Source organism: Podarcis filfolensis, assembly GCF_964270895.1.
Source record: "Podarcis filfolensis genome assembly, chromosome: 7".
NCBI lineage: Eukaryota > Metazoa > Chordata > Lepidosauria > Squamata > Lacertidae > Podarcis > Podarcis filfolensis.
The window spans coordinates 56,099,424-56,118,623 of NC_139603.1; the positions used below are offsets into that span (position 1 = coordinate 56,099,424).

The following is a 19,200-nucleotide window of genomic DNA, read 5'->3' on the forward strand; positions in this document are numbered from 1 at the left end:
CGCTGGAGCGGTACCTATTTATCTACTTGCACTTTGACGTGCTTTCGAACTGCTAGGTTGGCAGAAGGAGGGACCGAGCAACGAGAGCTCACCCCGGCTCACCCCGTCACGGGGATTCGAACTGCTGGCCTTCTGATTAGCAAGCCCTAGGCTCTGTGGTTTAACCCACAGCGCCACCCGCGTCCCCTGGAAGCAGTGTAGCTCCCCACTAATATAGACCTAGTTAGAGGAGCTGTTGCTACCCAAGAAAAGATACTCTAATATATATTTTTAAAGATAAGTAGCTCTCAGTGCAGTGATAAATGCCATTCTTGAAGGTTTGAGAGGAAGCTGGCAACCCCTGCCCTCCCCATCTTCCATCCCTTTCATAGTGAAAATTGTCTATATGGTAAAAATGCTTGACATGAATTACTACCAGCAAGCACTATTGAGTCTGTGGTATTTTCCTTTATTCAACAGCAGGAAGGGTTTGAATAGCAAGTAAGAAGGGCACCTGCTTGGTTTCAAGTGGATAGTTTAATCTCACTACAGTGGTACCTCGGGTTACATACGCTTCAGGTTACAGATTCCGCTAACCCAGAAATAGTACCTCGGGTTAAGAACTTTGCTTCAGGATGTGAACAGAAATTGTGCTCCGGCAGCACGGCAGCAGCAGGAGGCCCCATTAGCTAAAGTGGTGCTTCAGGTTAAGAACAGTTTCAGGTTAAGAATGGACCTCCGGAACGAATTAAGTACTTAACCCGAGGTACCACTGTATTTAACAGGGTTTTTTAAAAAGACAAATATATCCACATTCATTTTTTATTTTACATTAGGTTCAATTTTGAGCCCAGCCTATGTGTATATTATCATTTAAGCATTCTAAAGGCAAACAGGTATAGGAAAAGTGCAATGATAAAACATGATCAAAGAGAGAAATAAATAGTCCTATGACTGGTAAAGGCTCATCTGGAATTCACTTCTGGTTGAACATCCCAAAGCCCAAAGGTTGTAAGTATGTGCATATGTCTGCCACATTGTTACGGAGAAGGCTAAAAAATGGGCCTCATTAAAGCACAGAGCTTCCCCTTCACACAGGCTATGAAGGGAAACACATGCTCTTGTGGCCATTTGGATCTAGTGCAGAGGCCCAACAATCACCAAGAACAAAATGGCTTGCATCAGACTTTTCAGCAAAATGGGGCTCAAGACGATGCAGGGAGCAGAATGTCTATGCGCGTTTCAGGCAAGAATTCAGGCTTTCAAACTGGCAAATTGCTTCTGGTATATGAAAATCCTATCTCTGATATTACTTCATCTTGGAATGTTTAATCACAATGCTTAATATAAATATACAGTCGACTGAAGTGTACAAATTACAGCTAATAGCACCTGAGCTGCCATCCAAGCAAGAGACACCTGTCATTCAGTCAAATCTGCATGCATTTCTATGTGAACAAACCCAACTGCTCTGCAGAAGACTCTTAGGTCTCAATGTCACACATCACCATCTTAGATGAGGTATTCCCTGTGTGACTTCAAAACTGTTACCAACCACCTGCAGGCTTTTGTAACAAAAACAATGTTTGTAACAAAAAGAAATCTTATAGGGCAGGTGCCACCTTTTATCCGATCAAGTATTAATATAACTAATCCCATTGTATTAAAGGCTGTTCTCAGTTAGCTGAAAGTAGGCCTCAGTGAACTCAACAGTGCTAACTTTTGAGTAGACGTATGGAGGATTACATCAACTTAGGCAGTTTTACTTAGCACCAGTGCCTAGACTACGCAGAACTGACATAGATCCCATCACATTCAGGTTGGAGAGGCAGCACAGGACCCACTTTGTAAGGAAGCAGTTGGGTAGAAGTGGCACATAGAAGGGCGGCCACAATAATACAAACAAGGCTGGGCGTTAAGGGCCTCTACAGCAGTGGTGAAGCTATGTCCCAGTGTGCAGAGGAATTGTGAGGTATTTTAAATTTAAACTTTTACTGGTGTTTAATCCCAGAGGATGGAGTTCTGGTTTCAATTTGCTCTGAATTGCTGCTGTATTTTTATTGTCCTGTAGTTTTTCTTATTGCTGTTTTAATGTATTAAGTTGTTGTTACTTTTTTGTCATACACTGGCTTGGAATGCTACATCAAAGGTTGTATAAAAATCCTTTAAATGAATGTGGCAGGGACCTGTTCAGTGGGAACCCCAAGGCTCAAGTTCTCTGAAGAGCAGGAAATAAAACATGTGTTTTTTAAAAAAGGATAACTTTTTTTCAGCGAACATTCGGATTGTTTCCTCAAGTAGACCTTAAGAAGGGAAACAGGAGAGAAGGAGGAATCTTGATCAGTGGCGTGGGTGAGAGTGTCTGATCCAGACCTGGAAAAGCAGCATGATTTAAAGCACAAAGAGAAAGTAAAGGAAGAAACCGCAGGAGATTAGTCTATGCTGAATTTGGGGAGCCGGGGGAAAAGGAAAGACAAACAGGAATCCTTTATGTACTTTCAAGGGGAATCCTGTCCTTTATCAAAAGTTTGATTATCTGCACATGTTTATATCAAACCAGTAATAATACAGTTTAATATGAACAGAAATAGATTCTCTGATCATAGATGAACATTCATTTGCTTCAAGTCACATGAAGACTGGCATCTTCAATATTTTCAAATAAGTAAGGTTTTAAAATTCACACTGGTGCACAAAAAGAGGACTTAACATTTCTCTGTCATGTGGATTAAAAAGTGCTAGCAGTTACAATTACAAGACCTGTCTGCAAACAAGCTTAGAGCATTTACCGCGCAGCAATGCCGTACATAAGGTGAGGAAAAGCGTCTTGAGTTTCATGGTGTCTGAAAGGTGGGATAGAGTCCTAACAAGTTTCACAAAACTTGTGTAAGGGTTGCAACTGTTGTCCTCACACTGAATTACTAATTTGAGACACATGGACTTCAATGGGGTTTTCAAAGGGGTTCTTGTCGGCTGATTGTGCCACAGCAGAACAAAAAAAGTGCAATTCAACAGAGGACTGGAAAAATTAATTCAGAAGGAGCTTGTAAGCAGTCTTGTCATCTTGGCTCTTCGTAATTCACTGTGTGTGTTTAATTCCGAAAGATGCCACAGCTACATCATTTCTAAGACCGCCTCTCCCCTATTTCTGGCTGGAAATTTAATCAAAGAAATAAGCTTGATCAAAGGAGGAAAATGGCCCTGTGAAAACGGGGTTAAAATTATAGATCAGTGCGTTGGTCTCCTCACTTTTGTTGGCAAAACGGTGGTTGCTCTTCCGGGCTGCAAAACATTGGAGAAATAAGGATTACGTCTATGTTATCAATTGTGAAAGAACAAATTTTGTAAAATGCACTTTAGCAATCCTAGACTAAATGTAAGACTTGGGTCACACAGGGAATTAATGGTCTCCTCAGAGGCACTTGCGGGAAGTACCAGCCACACACAGGGCTCCCTCTCTATTAGAAGACAACAAAAAATCCCCCCTCCCACTTTTAGGCACTAATACTTTTTTTTTTTAAAAGAACATTCTGCTACACAAATGCACATAGGATGTATGTTCTGCTGAAATCAACCTTAAGAAACTAGAGCAAGATGTTAGGAAGCCACAAGACAATAGTTGAATTTTGCAAAAAATAAATAAATCCCAATATCATTTGTGTCAAGAGGACATACTACTGCCATATGTCCAGTTTTTCCCAGACATTTTTACCAATTTTCAGAAATTCCGCCCTGACGCTCTTTTCAAATGGACGAATCTCGGATATGTCTGGAAATCCTGGATCTATGGCAACCCTACGCTAGTGTAGTCCTCTTGACACCAATGATATTGGGATGGAACAAGCAGTCTGAGTACTGCAGCTTCCAATAACCAGCCATCCAGACCAATTTTTTTGGTATTTATTAACTTGAACGGTCACCCTATAACTTATGTTCTGTGGGTAGCTCTCAAAAGTTGGAAAAGTAAAACATAATTCAAAGCAATGAAAGCGGCATTAATTTTTTGTTCTTTTTCTGGCCTATATATAGTAAAACACAAATCGTAAATGCTAAGAGGCACTGTAAACACTCAAGTTGTATAAAAAGGCCTGGGTAATTAAAAGAAAGAGATGGTAAGGATGGCACCAAGCAAGCTTGACTGGGGATGGTGTAAAACCAGCATGTCAAGAACAAGACAACCCTAGAAGATGCCTGCCTTACTTTACTACTAATCTCAAAAATTCTACAGCTCCTTTGACTAGGTCTCTCTGCTCAATGGTTAAGATCAAAACATTAAGGACTGCATTCAGTGAAGTTCTGTTGCTGCAAGGACACCAACTTACCTGCTCACTCTCTCAACCCTCCCCACTCTGCCTAAGCTGATCTGGGGTTCCCCTGACCAGGTAGAGGGAGGAGAAAGTCCAGCAAGCAAGTGGAGAACAGGACTTCGTGGGATACGACTCTAATATTGTCCTCCGCATTGCGTGGATAAAAGCTGGCACTTTCGTCTAATTTTTCTTTAATCAGAATATGTGGTTGCACTGCCACCAACTATTCCAATTTATATTTTCACAGTTTAGCTGCAAGAAAAAGCTGCCTCTCAACATACAAGCGTTTCTCCTTTCAGGTGAAATTTCACAACTGCCATCTACAAACTTTTAATACCTTCACTGACTAAGAAGTCAGCAATGTAGTATGTGACTTTTACAGCTGCCTGGGAATGTGGAATGCCTGTTGAGTTCTTCCATTCATATGGGTTTTTTTCTGGATGCCACTGGACGCCATACACAGGGTATCTGTGAGCTAGAAAATAACCAATTGGTTTCCATCAACTCATGCACATAAGACAAGAAGTTTCTCTTAAAAGTTTGAATGCAGGATTTATAGTTCTAACCAAGATTATAAAGGAATTTCACACAAAATATTACCATTAACAACAAGCATTTAAATAGAGCTTGGGTTGCGTCCAAAACACTTCATGGACATTATCCTTACATGCTTCCCAAGACAGATGGATGCCGACCAACAACCTTACAAACTCCAAGGTAGGTCAGGGCTATTACCTCCATTTTGCAGGTGGGGGCCCTGAGACAGAATGGCTAGCCACTCAGTGAGTTTGGCAGAGGCAATATTCAGGCCCAGAGGGAGAGAAGAGGGGTGGAAGGGTAGAACTGATGGAGCAATGAAAGGAGGAGAAGGAGAAGGAAAGTCCTTTGTAACCCACTGGTTCAGATCTCTGGCAAGAGTAACATGTCACACACATAGACACACCCCAGCAACTCACTGGGCTAGGAGGGAGGAGCATGCAGCCCCCCGCCCCCAGGAATGCTGCCCTCAGCAGAAAAGGCTTCTGCACTTCTGATTTACATTACCTTCCATGGTAGATATGAAGTCCACGTTGTTATGAACATTAGTTGTTAAGATCTTATAGAAGTTGCGCAACTTCTCATTATTTGTAAAATTCTGTAAGAGAAAGGTTTTTTATTTATATTACAAAATATTCTTTTAGATGGGGCACTTTTATCCTTCTACTAATCCCTCTCCTATTAACATGTGCATCTGTCCTGCTGTTACTATTTACACCTTATCTCTCACACCTTAGCATGTTGCTTTGTGAGGTCATAGCTGTAGAAGGCAGTTTGGTATATTTTAAATTAATGTTTTACATGCAAACTTTAGAAGTACCTGCAGAGAAAGGCTCCAGAAGTGGAAGTTTGATGTCAAGGGTTCAGAAGCCATCAGTTGCAACAAATCAGCAGGAAAATCCTGGAATATTCCGCTGTTTTTGGCATCTTATACCAAAAAAAAAAAGGCAAGAAGAGTTAATATTACTATCTGCAGCCTGCCCACTTGTTTAAGGCATGCCTGATCTGCAAGAGCTCAGGTAGCGCTTAGAAAAACTGAATTGATGTCAAATGACACACACACACACAGATACACACAACAGTCAACAGCAGGTACCACATTGGTATCCTTAGGGGGTACCTTCCAACTCTACAATTCTATGGTTCTATGATAGTGGTGTTTATTTTGTCAGTCTGCATTTCTTAGTGCAGAAAGTATTGATGTGATTTTCCTATTCTACTTAATTCAAGAGGGTCCTGGAAGCTTCTGTGTGAAAGAAACAAACAGAAGGTTCATGACGTTCCTTCAGAGACGCTGAGTACAGCTGGCTTAAACTGCTTCTGTTATCTCTTCCATCAAGGTCAAGCTGACTATAAAAATAGGCCAGAGGGAAGCATGGGTTTTGCTTTTCTCTTTCTTTCTCTTTTCCTGGTGTGGTGTTCTGTATAGAGTTATTGTAAGTTTAAGTTAAGTCTGCCGCAACTGGATTTCTTATGGACAGTGCCAATCCTGAATGTATTGGATTTGTGACCATTATGCTCATTTGCCTTCAGTAGCAGGAAAGTTCTGTTGGATGAAATATTAATTGCCTCTGGTCTATTTTTTAGGAATCCTGCAACATGTTTAAGTTTTTACTCTGCTGACTATAAACTGGAATCTACTCTGGATCAATATTGAGAAAAAATTCCACAACATATTTTGCTCTAGGAGGCTTAGTTTGGACAGTATCAAGTAAACATCCAGAGTTAATGCAAAATACATTGCTTTTGTTAAATGAGCCACCATAGCCGCTAGCTAGAGGGCCATGAAAATTTGTGTCCTGGGCTTTTTATACTTGTCTACCCATGTACTGTCTGGAACCAAAGTGGTACATTGGTTCCCAGATGTGAAATATTTTGATATTATTTTCAACTCTCCCTCCCCATTACATAGAATCCTTTATCTAAGTGTAAAACATAAAACAAACTTCATGAAAAAACTCTGTAAGCATTGTGTTGAACCAAAGGTGAATTGTTCCAGAAACTTTGCTAACTCCATCTTGATAGTCAAGATAACACCACAATTAATTGGCTGTTGTTGCGGCAACAAGTTCATATAGTCAAACCTCGGATCCCAAACACCTCTGTTTTGGAATGTTACAGCTCCCGAATGCCGAAAACCCGGAAGTAAATGCTCCGGTTTTTGAACAATTTCAGAAACCGAACATCTGACGCAGCTTCTGCTTGAGTTCAGGAAGCTCCTGCAACCAAATGGAAGCCGCACCTCGGTTGTCAAACATTTCAGAAGCTGAACGTGCTTCCGGAACGGATTACATTTGACAACGGAGGTTTGACTCTATATGTTTATATTCATTTGCTTTGATATAAGCTAGATGTTATCCTCATCTGTAGGCCTGGGGTGCTGGGCTCTGAGCCCAGAACGGGGAGCTGTCTGTAAGGTTTGGGCATTTGCCATTTTTGCCCTCACCTGGGCAGGTGAAGCAGTGGAAGTCGTAGGAAAAGGGACGTATGCTGCTTTGTTTATAAATTATGAATGTTTGCTTGGGCACAGACAAGTCATCTCCTTGCTGCAGAATCCGTCCTGCATCTGGCAAAGGCTAGGAGAACTGGCAGGCTGATTTGCTGTAAGTCTACACCTTCTCTAATAAAGCACTAGAAAACTGATCACTCCAGCATTTTTGGCATCGTCCTTTGGTACACCTGCACCCAGCCACTCCCATGAGTCCTCCTTTGTGCCAGTGGTTCAGGGCAAGCATCCCTTGTTTTGGGTTTAATACAAAGCAAATGCTACCCAATCTGCTAAATAATGTATTCAGAGTCATATTCTGGGTCGTATTCACTTTAATGGAATGCATTATGACGCATAGATTCAGGATTAACTCAACAAGATGACAAGCCACCTATTAATTGCTGGAAGAAGAGCCACACCAGGATTTGGCTTAGGACCTTTCAATGACACAGACTCTTATCTAAGAACATCAGCCCAGCTTGTTTTCCTGCATTGGCCAATCAGATGCCTCTGGGAATCCCACAAGCAGGGCATTGAGGGCAGCAGCTCTCCCGCTATTGTTCCCCAGGAACAGGAATTCAGAGGAATTCAGAACCTGGAGGTGGCACAGCATATAGCCATCAGGGCCAGTAGCCATTTCCTTATTAACACATTAGTGCAATCCAGCATCAGCCACACTGTATCCCATTTGCAATTAATGGAGGTGGGTTAACCATGGTGCAGTGCTGCAAGGAAAGAGCTGTGTTTATTTTAGTAGCAGGGGCAGGAAGGGGTATCCTACTTGGCTCCAGGACAGAGGAGAACCACCACTCAGGCTTCAAATAAACACAGGCTGAAAAAATGGTGGGGAATGCTCAGCATCTAAATGTAGTTGTTTAAGGCAATTAAAAACAGTAAGGCTTTTCAGAAATTCATAATCATTCCTCTAATCACTGACAGCATTACAGGCACTGTCCACAACACTTGCGCCCGCGTGTTCCCTTGCGCTTTGCAATGCTCAGAACTGTAATAGAAGCACCACTTTTCAGTGGGGGGGGGAGGGGAGTTGCAATGTGAAGGTTAGAAAAAAGCAATATTCCTTCCTTAAAATGCAAGAGCTTAAGGGCGTTCCTTTTGTGGTCAGCATGTAGGAACCATGGGTTTAACCATACCAAAAATGTTCTGGAAAAACCCTCACTGACTGCTGATTTCCTGCTTTGCACAATGATTGCTGACTTCCTGCTTTGAAGGAAGACGATCCACCTGCTATGTAACATCATAGGTCAGTGCTAACAAAAGTGGTGCTGCCATGTGAAAAATTAAATATTTGGACATTTTGCTTATAACCAGATACAGGTCTGATCTGTAGCATTCCAGATAAAGAGTCCTCCCCTCCCAGTTCACTGTAATTTTCAAACAGAGGCTCAAGAAGTAACAGCATCCCACACATTATGAAACTCTTAATTTCCACTGCTGCTCTAAACAGCTAGCAAGTGTCATCATTAGCTCTAAGGAGACAGAGCCATTACTCTGGCGTTGGGACCATCAGTGGCTCCATCCCAGCAGTGGAGAACTTGTGGCCTTTCAAGTGCTGTCAAACTCCCACCAGCCCCAGACAGCATGTCTAACAGCCACATATTATGGGAGCTGTAGTTCAGCAACATCCAGAAGGCCACAAGTTCTCGACCCTTTTCCTATCCTTTTCTTACAGTCCCCTAAAACTCATTATACAGCACAGCTGAACCAACAGCAACAGTCTGTTCCAGCAGAGTTCATGGAGCCAGACTACAATACCAAAGAAGGGACTCTTTCACCAGACCCTGTATTCTACTATTGATCTCCAGCGCAGCACAGTATCAGGCCTCTCAAACTTATGAGATAGAAGACTAAACATCTCCAGGACCTCAAAGCTCAATGCATTCTCAAAATCATTATTTCACTTTGACTTGCAGAATTTATTATCACCGCCCCCCACCCCCGTCATAAGTCTTCTGTGAACTGAAACTCTCGAGTTTTTACCTGGAGTAAAGTTCAGCGGCAATGCAAAGCCATCCGTATTAGTCCAGGTGAGCAGGTCTTCCCCGCAAGTGAGGACGCTAAGCAGCTGGTGTCCCAGGCATGTCCCCCATACAGGAAAATAGTCCCCTCTATCATTAGCCTGGAAACAACAATAAGGGGGAGAAATCAATAGCTACAGATCCTAGACATTTATATTCCCCATTATTTAACTACCTAGGAAGATAGGAGGATAGTTCCTTAGATTTCCTAATGTGCCCCCCAGGTCTCAAAGAGGTTGGGGACTCCCCATACATCACCAGGATAGAAACTGGGGCAGCTCAGTTGGTAGAGCATGAGGCTCTTAATCTCAAGGTTGTGGGTTCAAGCCCACGTTGGGCAAAAGATTCCTGCATTGCAGGGGGTTGGACTAGATGACCCTAGATGAGTCTATTTACATCTTACAGCCTAGTCCCAAAATCATGCACATAAAGATAAGGCAGAGTTGTATGACTGCCCACATGCCAGCTAGAAAGGTGTGAAAATAAGAGGCACCAACAACTGTCATTCCTCAACATTGCCAACACCCCAATGCAGAAACACTGGCATGCTCCAATATTTACCTCTAGTGCTTTATTGTAGAATATCTTTGCAACTTTGGCAAATTCAGAAGTCTCAAGGCTAACACCACCTCCGGGATAGAGAATCCTAAGCAAACAAAATGACAACACTTTCATCAGCAGCAATGAACTGCCAATTGGTCACACAAAGGTAACATGGATAAACCTGGATTGTAATCACAGAAGGATCTGCAATACAATCTTTAAAGAAAAAGTGACATACTCAAGTACTATAAGGAAGGGTTGTTCAGACAGTCATCATGGAACACGGTGGGAGGAGCAGGAAGATAGTAGTTGGAAATAAAAACCTCAATTTCCAAGTAGTAAAGGTAAAGGACCCCTGACAGTTAAGTCCAGTCGCGAACGACTCTGGGGTTGCGGCGCTCATCTTGCTTTACTGGCAGAGGGAGTCAACGTTTGTCCACAGACAGTTTTTCCTGGCCAAGTGGCCAGCATGACTAAGCTGCTTCTGCCGAAACCAGAGCAGCGCACGGAAACACCGTTTACCTTTCTGCCAGAGCGGTACCTATTTATCTACTTGCACTTTGATGTGCTTTCGAAATGCTAGGTTGGCAGGAGCTGGGACCGAGCAAGGGGAGCTCACCCCACTGTGGGGATTTGCACCGCCAACCTTCTGACCAGCAAGCCCTAGGCTCAGTGGTTTACACCACGGTGATGCGAACTCCAATATTGCATGAGCATTTTTCCATAACCACATTTGTTTTTCAAATGGTTGTTACCTGTCATGAGATCACCGATGATGAAAGGTGGGTTGGAAATTGTGTAAATAAAAAATAAAAATCAAGTGGCTAGCAGCTGTGAATGCCAAATCAGCTCAAATAAATTTGTGTGGAATATGTAGGCAAATATGCACTTTTCACTAGAGGAAATATCACCCAGGATTCTGTTTAATACGCCTTTTGACAAGAAACCAATGTTAAATGTATATGCTATGCCTGCCACAATAAAGATTTGTTCTGTTTGTTTTCATTTCAGCTGGTCTCTTATTCTGGTACTGACAGCCCCACATTTCTGCTAGGAAATGCTAGGAACTGCATACTCAGGTTATAGAATACACAGAATTATCACCAAGTAGAGCACAAAAAAGCCGCCATTACAGACACTATTATCTGTACACTATTACTGTGACATCTTTTTCATTATCTATTAACTTCTGTAACACTTTGCATATGGCAATGTACTTTACAAACCTTATCATCTTCCCAACGGCCTTTCAAGGTAAACTGTTGAGCAACAGACACCCAATGAGATTCAAGGCCTGATAGAAATTGGAACCTGAGTCTCTGATATTGTCTCAGTTGCCTTCCTTCCACTTTGCTGCTCTTCACTTTTACTACCAGTAGCAACAAAACAGATGTTCATTAGGACGCTTACCCATTGATAGAATTGAAAATCTTATCATATTCTTCATCTGAACGATTCAGTCTGGAGGAATTAAAATGAAATGAAAAGTTGCATTAGAAATGTATAGCTTCCCTGCATCAGTTTAGAATAGTTTTTAGTACAGTAACTAAAAGGTTAACGCCAATTTCCTGTGCTACAATTAAAATTCATGTTAAGTCAGTCCCTAGTGCAGACTTCCTGGAAAGTGTCATTAATGAGTCACATCTATGTCCTCTAAGCACCTCAAGACAGCTTACACATTTCCCCTAATCTTCACAACAACTTTGCAAAGTAGGTTAAGGTGACAGGTTGTGACTGGTCACCAGGTGAACTTCATGGCTAAGTAGAATTTTGAACCTGGATCTTTCCAGTCCTAGTCTAACTCTTGAACCGCTACAATGCAATTGCTTCACAAATGCACCCATACTGAAGAGTGCTAATCTGCTTCTACCCTAAAGACTGGCAAATATTGTCCTGAGAAAATTTCTACTTTGCACTGCAGCATGTGAGCACATTATTCACACAAGCTTACCTGATTGGTACTACCCGGGCTCCAGCAGATTCAATAAACTTCACATATGAAGCCCCAATGTAAGAACTTCCATATTTTTGGAAGCTTTTAAAGTCAGTTTCCTGTGCTAATATTCCTAGAAAGATCCAGAGGAAAAAAGTTAGGCATCAGCAAGGTCACAGGAAAAACTGAGATGCCGCTGATAAACTAGCAGTAGGTGGGGTATGATGATTAATTTAATATTATCTATATTTGAATGCAAGAAAGAACATGGTGTCCAATATAACATCACAATGACAATCCAGCAGCAGCAGCAGCAGCAGCGGGGCAATCACTTGTTCAGATGGTGTTAAACACAACTATATTTAAGATTGGTTTGCATGTTACTCATTTTATACTCAGAAAGCATTTATGTGAAAGCAAAGTGAAAGCAGGAGTAGATTCCTTTTGTAAACTCCTTTGGGGGGGTTGTTTTTGTTTTTTACAAGCAAACAGTATAGAAACAATATAAATAAATTACATACATGAAAAATGCATGTATGTCTCACTACGTGTTTGAGGAAGTACACCCTGAAAATCTGTGATAATCAGACATGACTGTCTACAAATGGATTTCATGCTACACTTAAATACTTTCTATATGAAATATGGAATAGCCTGTAAGTCAAAGGTCTGCTATATTATCATGAAAGCAAATTGTTCACACCATATTTTAAAGTACCTGCATTATCCTTTTTAAACTGACTTGTTGAAATACAATACACTTTTGAGCCTTGAGTGCTTCACAATTTGACGGACGCAGCTGAATGCTTAGATCCAGAAAACAGACAAGCTCCAGCAAGTATCCTATCTCACACTCTATATCAGAAATATGGTTTTTCAAAAAGGAATTTCGAACCAGCTTTCCGAAAGTTCACAACCCAGGCACAGCAGAACATGATATCAGTAAGTTATGTCACAAGACCCATTGCACCACAACTGGGGGGAGGGGAGGTTGAAGCATTCCAGGTTGCCAGCTCATCAACTTGGTGGTGAACAAGCACTTCTTCCTTCTGGAATCGAACAACAAAATGAGGAGGAGGAGGTGGTGGTGGTGGTGGTGGTGGTGGTGTGTGTGTGTTTTACAGAAACCTTAGAACGAGGAACTTTATAAATTTATGGGTAGTCACACTCTCTCCAAAAATCACTGTTACTGACATAGTTTCCATCAGGGAGTATAGAACAGGGATGAGCAGACTTTAAGTTTGTTAGATCTACTTTGCTTTTTGCTAGAATCCCTATATATACCACAGAGAAGATCTGCCCCTAAAGTCAGACACAGAAGACTCTGAATGAGTGTTCAGGGTGCCTCCAGTAACATTTTAAGCCCAGGAATTTGTTCTAAGTACCAGAACTGAACTGAGTTCACAGTCCTTTTGCGCAGTCCTTTTACACCCGATTAGCTTCCTACTTTTCAGCAAAAGTCAATCTGTTGCTCTTGTAAAACAACTGAGGAGTCAGAATCCTTACCAATCTACTTACTGCAAATCTTCTGGATATCTGCTACATACCCTCTGCCAACAATCCATCACAAATCAAAATAAATAAAAGTCACTAAAAGGTGGATTTTCAACACACAGACTTTGCTTAGTCCAAAACATCTGGAGGACAGCCAATTGATAAAGGTCTCATTAAAGACAGTGAGCCTCTTTCATAAATGGCATTTTTAGTGTTGTTTCAAGATTTCTACAGAGGTACATTTCCCCCAGTAACAGGTGATGTCTGGGTGAATGTGTTGTCTTTCGCTACTTGCACAGATAGGCTAAAATCATTATTACATCAATCGAAATATTTTGAAGACTAGGACCATAACCCTGTGCAATTTCTCTAAGAGCTGCTGCTAATGAATTCACTGGGGTTGCTTACTTCCAAGTAAACATACCTATAGGAACAGGCTGTCAACCACGGGTACACATGAATTCTTGTACCCCCTGAAATGAAGACGCTGGAAATGGCAGGAAAAATCAAAAAAGTATTCTAGAAGCTACAGTTGCCCCAGACACCTGAAAGATGCCATGTTTGCTTGCTTGTTTTAATCTACCAGAAGCACCGTCTCGCCAGTGACAGGTGAATACTGATTGATCTCGAACCAACTGCGACAAGGCTGCACCTTGCGGATCTTCCTACTCAAACCTAGGTCATTTGCTTGGAAAGTAGCACTGCATTTTAAAAGCCGGGATTCATCTGAAACAACTGGGGTGATAAGAATCAAGTGCGAAAGAGCCACCTGGTCTCACAAATAATCCCCTTCGGTGATCCCAGTGCAAGCATAACATTATTATTTTTTAAAAGTAGAAGTTGGATGCTCTGTTATTCATGCTTTAGTTGGTCCCTTCCAACTCTACAATTCTACGATTTATAGGTGCCCGACCCACCGAGCTAAAGGAGGGAGGGGAGACTTTTTGCATTTCTTTTATTTCCTCTCTCTCTCTCTCTCTCTCCTTCCCCTCGTCCACGTTCCCTGGCAACAGGACTCTTTCTCTGGCTCTTTGGAGAATCCCGGGGATCCCCGCCTTACAAACGCAGAGCGCGACGACTCACCGATGATGGGTCTCTCGTTGATGATGGCTTTCTCGTTCGCGCGGTGCAGCGAGAAGGGCAGCGCGGCGCCGCAGAAGAGGCCCAGGAGGCAGCAGGCGCCCAGCGCGCGCCCGAGTCCCGCCCAGCTCGCCATGTCCGCCCGCAGCATTCGGCGACCCGAGCCAGGCTCCGCGCGCGACGCCCGTCTTATGGCGCGCGCCTCTGCCGAACGCTCAGCCCCGGCGCCGAGCGGCTTTGCAACGCCGTCCAATCAGGACCCATCTCGGCTGGGCGGCCGCGGCATTCTGGGAAATGTAGTCCTCAGCAGCCGTGGCATTCTGAGAAGGCGCGCTTCTTCGCCGCTGCGCCTTTTCTTCCTCGTTCCTTCTTTGCCGGCAACGCAAAAAGAGGCGGAGGAGGAAGAGCTGCTGGAAATGCCTGCGTGGGCATCGGTGCGCGCGGGAGATTTAGGCCGGGTGGGGTTGTTGGAGTCAATATTTTATTTTGTTTATGTCCATCTTGCTGTTCGTGATATTATACTACTCTTTATAGATCTCGTTATAACTTGTGTGGGATTTCGTTGTGGGCGCTTTGATACGGTTTCTTATGAGTGCATTTGGGTAATTATGTAAATATTGCCATGTCGTAAGCCGCCTCGAGCATGGTTTTTAACTATTGAAAGGCAGCATGCAAATAACGATGATATCTAGGGAGGTTTCTAGGGAGCCAGTAAGAAAATCGCGTAGGAATAAAGGGCAGTTCTGCCCAACAAACTTCCTTGACATTTATTTGGCTTAGTACTACAGCCTAGCAAACTGGCCTTTGTGTCATAAATGGTGTAGCACACCTATAACGAATGATGAATTTTAATAATCACCATTTGGGTGTGTCAACGTTTATTCATATTTAGAAATAGTTCCTTGAGGACATAGTAGCGCTGCTGTTTTCCGTGGAAGCAGTGTGTTTGATTTGTGTTTCTACTGTATAATGTACAGAGAGAAGCCATACATGGACTGTTCCTCCAATAGAAGGACATAAGGAGTAATATCCACCTAGACCTGTATTGGAGCTGATGCTTCTTCACTTGTTCATAAATGATATGGGATCAAGGGAAGCGGTGTGGGAACCAAGTTTGCTTAACTCAGCACTGTAAAAAATGGGGACTGTAAAGAGCTCCGAAAGGGTAACTCCAAACTGAGTGAATGAGCAATAAAATGCCAAGTGAAGCTCAGTGTAAGTGTAAAATGACACAATGGGGCAAAAAGTCACATGTATCCTTATAGGGTCTGAGCTGGTGGAGACTGACCAGGAAAAAGACCTTGGGGTTGTGTTGCATAGCTGATCAAAACTTTTAAGTCACTGTATGGTAGGTGTGAAAAATGTACATTCCATGTTAGGCATCATTATGAAAGAAATTTAAAATAAGGCTGGCAATATTATATTGCCTTTATACAAATCCATGGGGTGAACACACTTGGGAGTACTATGCAGAATTCCAGTTGTTGCATCTCAAAAAAAATACACTGTAGAGTCAGAAAGTTCAGAAAATGGCAACCAAATCTAGCAGGGGTTCATAATGCTAGAAACCAGGCTCATCTGGTGCAACCGAATCAGGAAGGAAGCCATCCTTCACACAGTGTATTCTTCATTACAAGGCATGTTGCCGCCTATGAACTTAAATGATTTTAAAGGGGAATTCGACAAATCCATGGAGGAAAAGGTTATTGCTGACTACAAGTCATAATGGATATATGTTGTTTGTGTTGTAATCTCAAGCCCTAATCAGTTAGAGGAATTGGCCACTCTCCAGGTGCCCGGCTTGATTCCTTGTTGATCTCCCCCGTCAGCGACTCCCGGCAAGACAAGGCGAGATCTCTATCGGCCGATCCTTCCCAACGTGAGAAGAACACAACCATTCCTCCCCCATCCCCAGGGAGGGGAGAGAGACAGACAGAAATGTATTTACATGCCTTTATTTCTGTCTTTCCAGCAGTGCAGAGGAAACATGTCTGCACCCTCTTTACAGCAATAGCAGAGAGGGAATAACTCCACCCATGTACTTCTGGTACAGGGTCATGTGACACTCTGAGCTAACATCCGGTGCTCAGTGCACATAATAGACTGTTCCTTGTTCCCACGGTACAGTCCCATAACATCAACATCCTGTTCGGCTTTCCAGCCACCTGGAGCACACAGCAGCATTGCTCCTTTTTCGTAACAACCTCCCCCAAAAGAATCAATGCGTGTTGCGGCAAGCAAAGCGTGATCCAGAGAAGAAAACAAACAGTTGTTATACACATAACACTCCCCTGTTGTTTCAGTTCCACCCTTGGAACTACCCGCCACTGGTTTCCCCAGTGTACCTCTCTGGTTGTCTGGCTTCCAAGGAATGAGTGCATCTGCATTACCTTGGCTAGCAACTCTCTGTTGTGTCTTTGTCTCTGACTTAGACACAGCTCCAACCTGTCCTCGGTTGTGTACAACAGCAACACATGCAACAGCTAAGTTAGCAAACTCTTCTGAGTACCTTTTGGGTGGTTCACCCTTTGTAACTCTCTCAGACCTGCGTAAAAGGTGCTGATCCTCTCTGCTCACTGGTTCAGCCTCAGGACTCTTAGGAGAACCAGTTCCACTAGCAACAGTGGTTCATCCTTCACCTGTGAAGGTCTATCCATTGAGTGAGATTTCCTCTCAATGACTGTGACAACTGAGCTCTCTGAGCTATCACTGTCACTCTCAGTACCACTGTACTCTGTGAAATCATCATCATCATCTGAATCGTCCTCTGTGGGAAACGTGTGTACTATCACTCTCTCCTGTTCAGGAGCACTCTCTAGAAATTTTGTGAGAATCACCTGACCAGATTCAGACAAAATTACTCTGTAGAGACCCTTTTCATACCCCACAAAAATGCCTCTGGCATTCTTTACTCCACCTGGAGCTTCTGTCCTCACATGAGACCCAAAAACCTTGAAATGGGCAACAGAAGGTTTTTTCTGGAACAGTTTCTCAAAAGGAGAACTTCCCAACTCTCTTGAAACCTTTCTCACCCACGCATGACAATACGACATGAGTGACTCCGCCCAGAACTCATGTGGCAGATGTGAACTAAGCAATTGCGCATTCATCCCCTTTTGCAATTCTTTGTTCACCCGTACACAGACACCCCTGTTCCACGCTTCCGCTGAAACAGCAACCTTGTGTCTTATCCCTTCCTTCTGCAGGAACCTCTGGAAATCCTGTAAAAGAAAAATCTGCTTCTCATCTGTGAAAAGACAATCAATATTAGCATCATGCATATCTTTAACCTTGTCACAAAACTCCTGAAACCTTTCCAAGGCTTCCTGTGGCCTCTTTAACACATAAATCCAGACAAAGTTAGAGAAATGATCCACACACACAAGATAAAATCTTGCATTGCCTCTAGATGGTTCTAGAGGACCAATCACATCAGCATACACCCGCTGAAATGCTCTGTCGACCCTGGCCACCTTCTTGGCGCTCGTTTTGGTCACACCTGCAAGAGAAATCATGTTAGACTCAGAATTACATTCCATGTAATCACTTTGCTCAAAGGCCAACAAATACAGTCCATCTTTCTCTCTGGCAGAAAGATACAACTCTCCATCTTTGAATATCTTGCAGCTCTCAGCATCATAGGACAGTTTCAGTCCTTTCTTTGCAATCTGCGAAACACTCAGCAGATTGAACTTCAATTCAGGAACCAAGTAAACATTGTGTATAGTCAAGTTCAGACTCTTCAGATACACAGTTCCAATCCCGGTCGCTTCCAGCTTCTGACCGTTGGCTTGTTCCACAGTGAAGCTTTGCTTCTTAAACGTTGAAAAGAGCGCCTTGTGTGGGGACATATGAAAATTACAGCCCGTATCGATTATAAACGAGTGTCCAACATCTGGCGTGGTTCCTTTCGCCATCAGGGCCTTTGCAGGTTTCACCGAAGACTTGGTATGACCTTTGCCTGCTGCCTCAGGCTTTGCTGAGCGGCCCTCAGCTCCTTTCGGCTGGCGTGGCTTCTTGCAGTTCCGCTGAAGATGCCCAGCCTGTCCACAATTGTAACATCGGACAACGTTCAAAGCTACAGCATTCTCTCCAGTAGCAATATCAGTGGGGGAATTAGAACTCCGTTCTTCCCTCCCCCTGTCCTTCACCTCCAGTGCAGCAAGCCTGTCGTGTTCATTCAAAACAACGGCAGACACCCTCTCCGCGGTCAATTCGTTCGCCGGAAGGGAACCAAGCTGACTGGCAACCGTTTTGTAAGTCCGATTTAAGCTGTTAATCATCATGAAGCAAAACACTTCCTCCTGTAGACGGAAATTGCGTTCCACCATCTGTTGGCGCAGATATTTCATTTCCGTCAGCTGCGCTTGAACATCTCCATCAGGCGCAAGCCTCAGATTGGTCAGCTTCTCAAAATACAGCAACGCTGAAGAACCAGCGTCCCTCTGATGTGTTCTACGCAGCGTTTCCCAAATCTCTTGCGCGTATTCCAAATCCTGAATATGCACAAGTTGATCATCCGAGACACACAGAATTATAGCCGTCCTGGCCTTCACATTCTGTGATTCCCAACCTCTGGTTGGTGCTTGAGGGATGGGGTTCTCAATCACCCCAAAAATCCTCTGATTCTGCAGCAGGGCCTTCATCTTTACAGACCAAGATGAATAATTGTCATTAGTCAGGGGAGGCGGGTAAGGCAAGGCTCCCCCCTTCTTGGCATCCATTTTGAATCCAAGTCTCAGCTCTTCACCCTCGAGCTAGTAAAATCCAAAAGCTCTTTTGAGCTGTTTTTCTGCCTCTCTC

The 19,200-nt window shown here is 43.2% G+C and overlaps 1 protein-coding gene across 1 annotated transcript; it reads right to left on the minus strand.

Annotated features, from left to right (window-relative positions):
* Nucleotides 1–427: 427 nt before the first annotated feature.
* GGH (gamma-glutamyl hydrolase) lies at nt 428–15,121 on the minus strand. The gene is made up of 9 exons (XM_083623410.1): nt 14,401–15,121; nt 11,842–11,956; nt 11,301–11,351; nt 9,909–9,993; nt 9,310–9,448; nt 5,644–5,750; nt 5,331–5,421; nt 4,624–4,761; nt 428–3,261 (listed from the first exon to the last, which is right to left on the minus strand). Exons 1-9 carry the CDS (start codon nt 14,546–14,548, stop codon nt 3,140–3,142), a joined length of 996 nt encoding a protein of 331 aa, XP_083479536.1. The 5' UTR covers nt 14,549–15,121; the 3' UTR covers nt 428–3,139.
* Between the last annotated feature and the right edge of the window lie 4,079 nt (nt 15,122–19,200).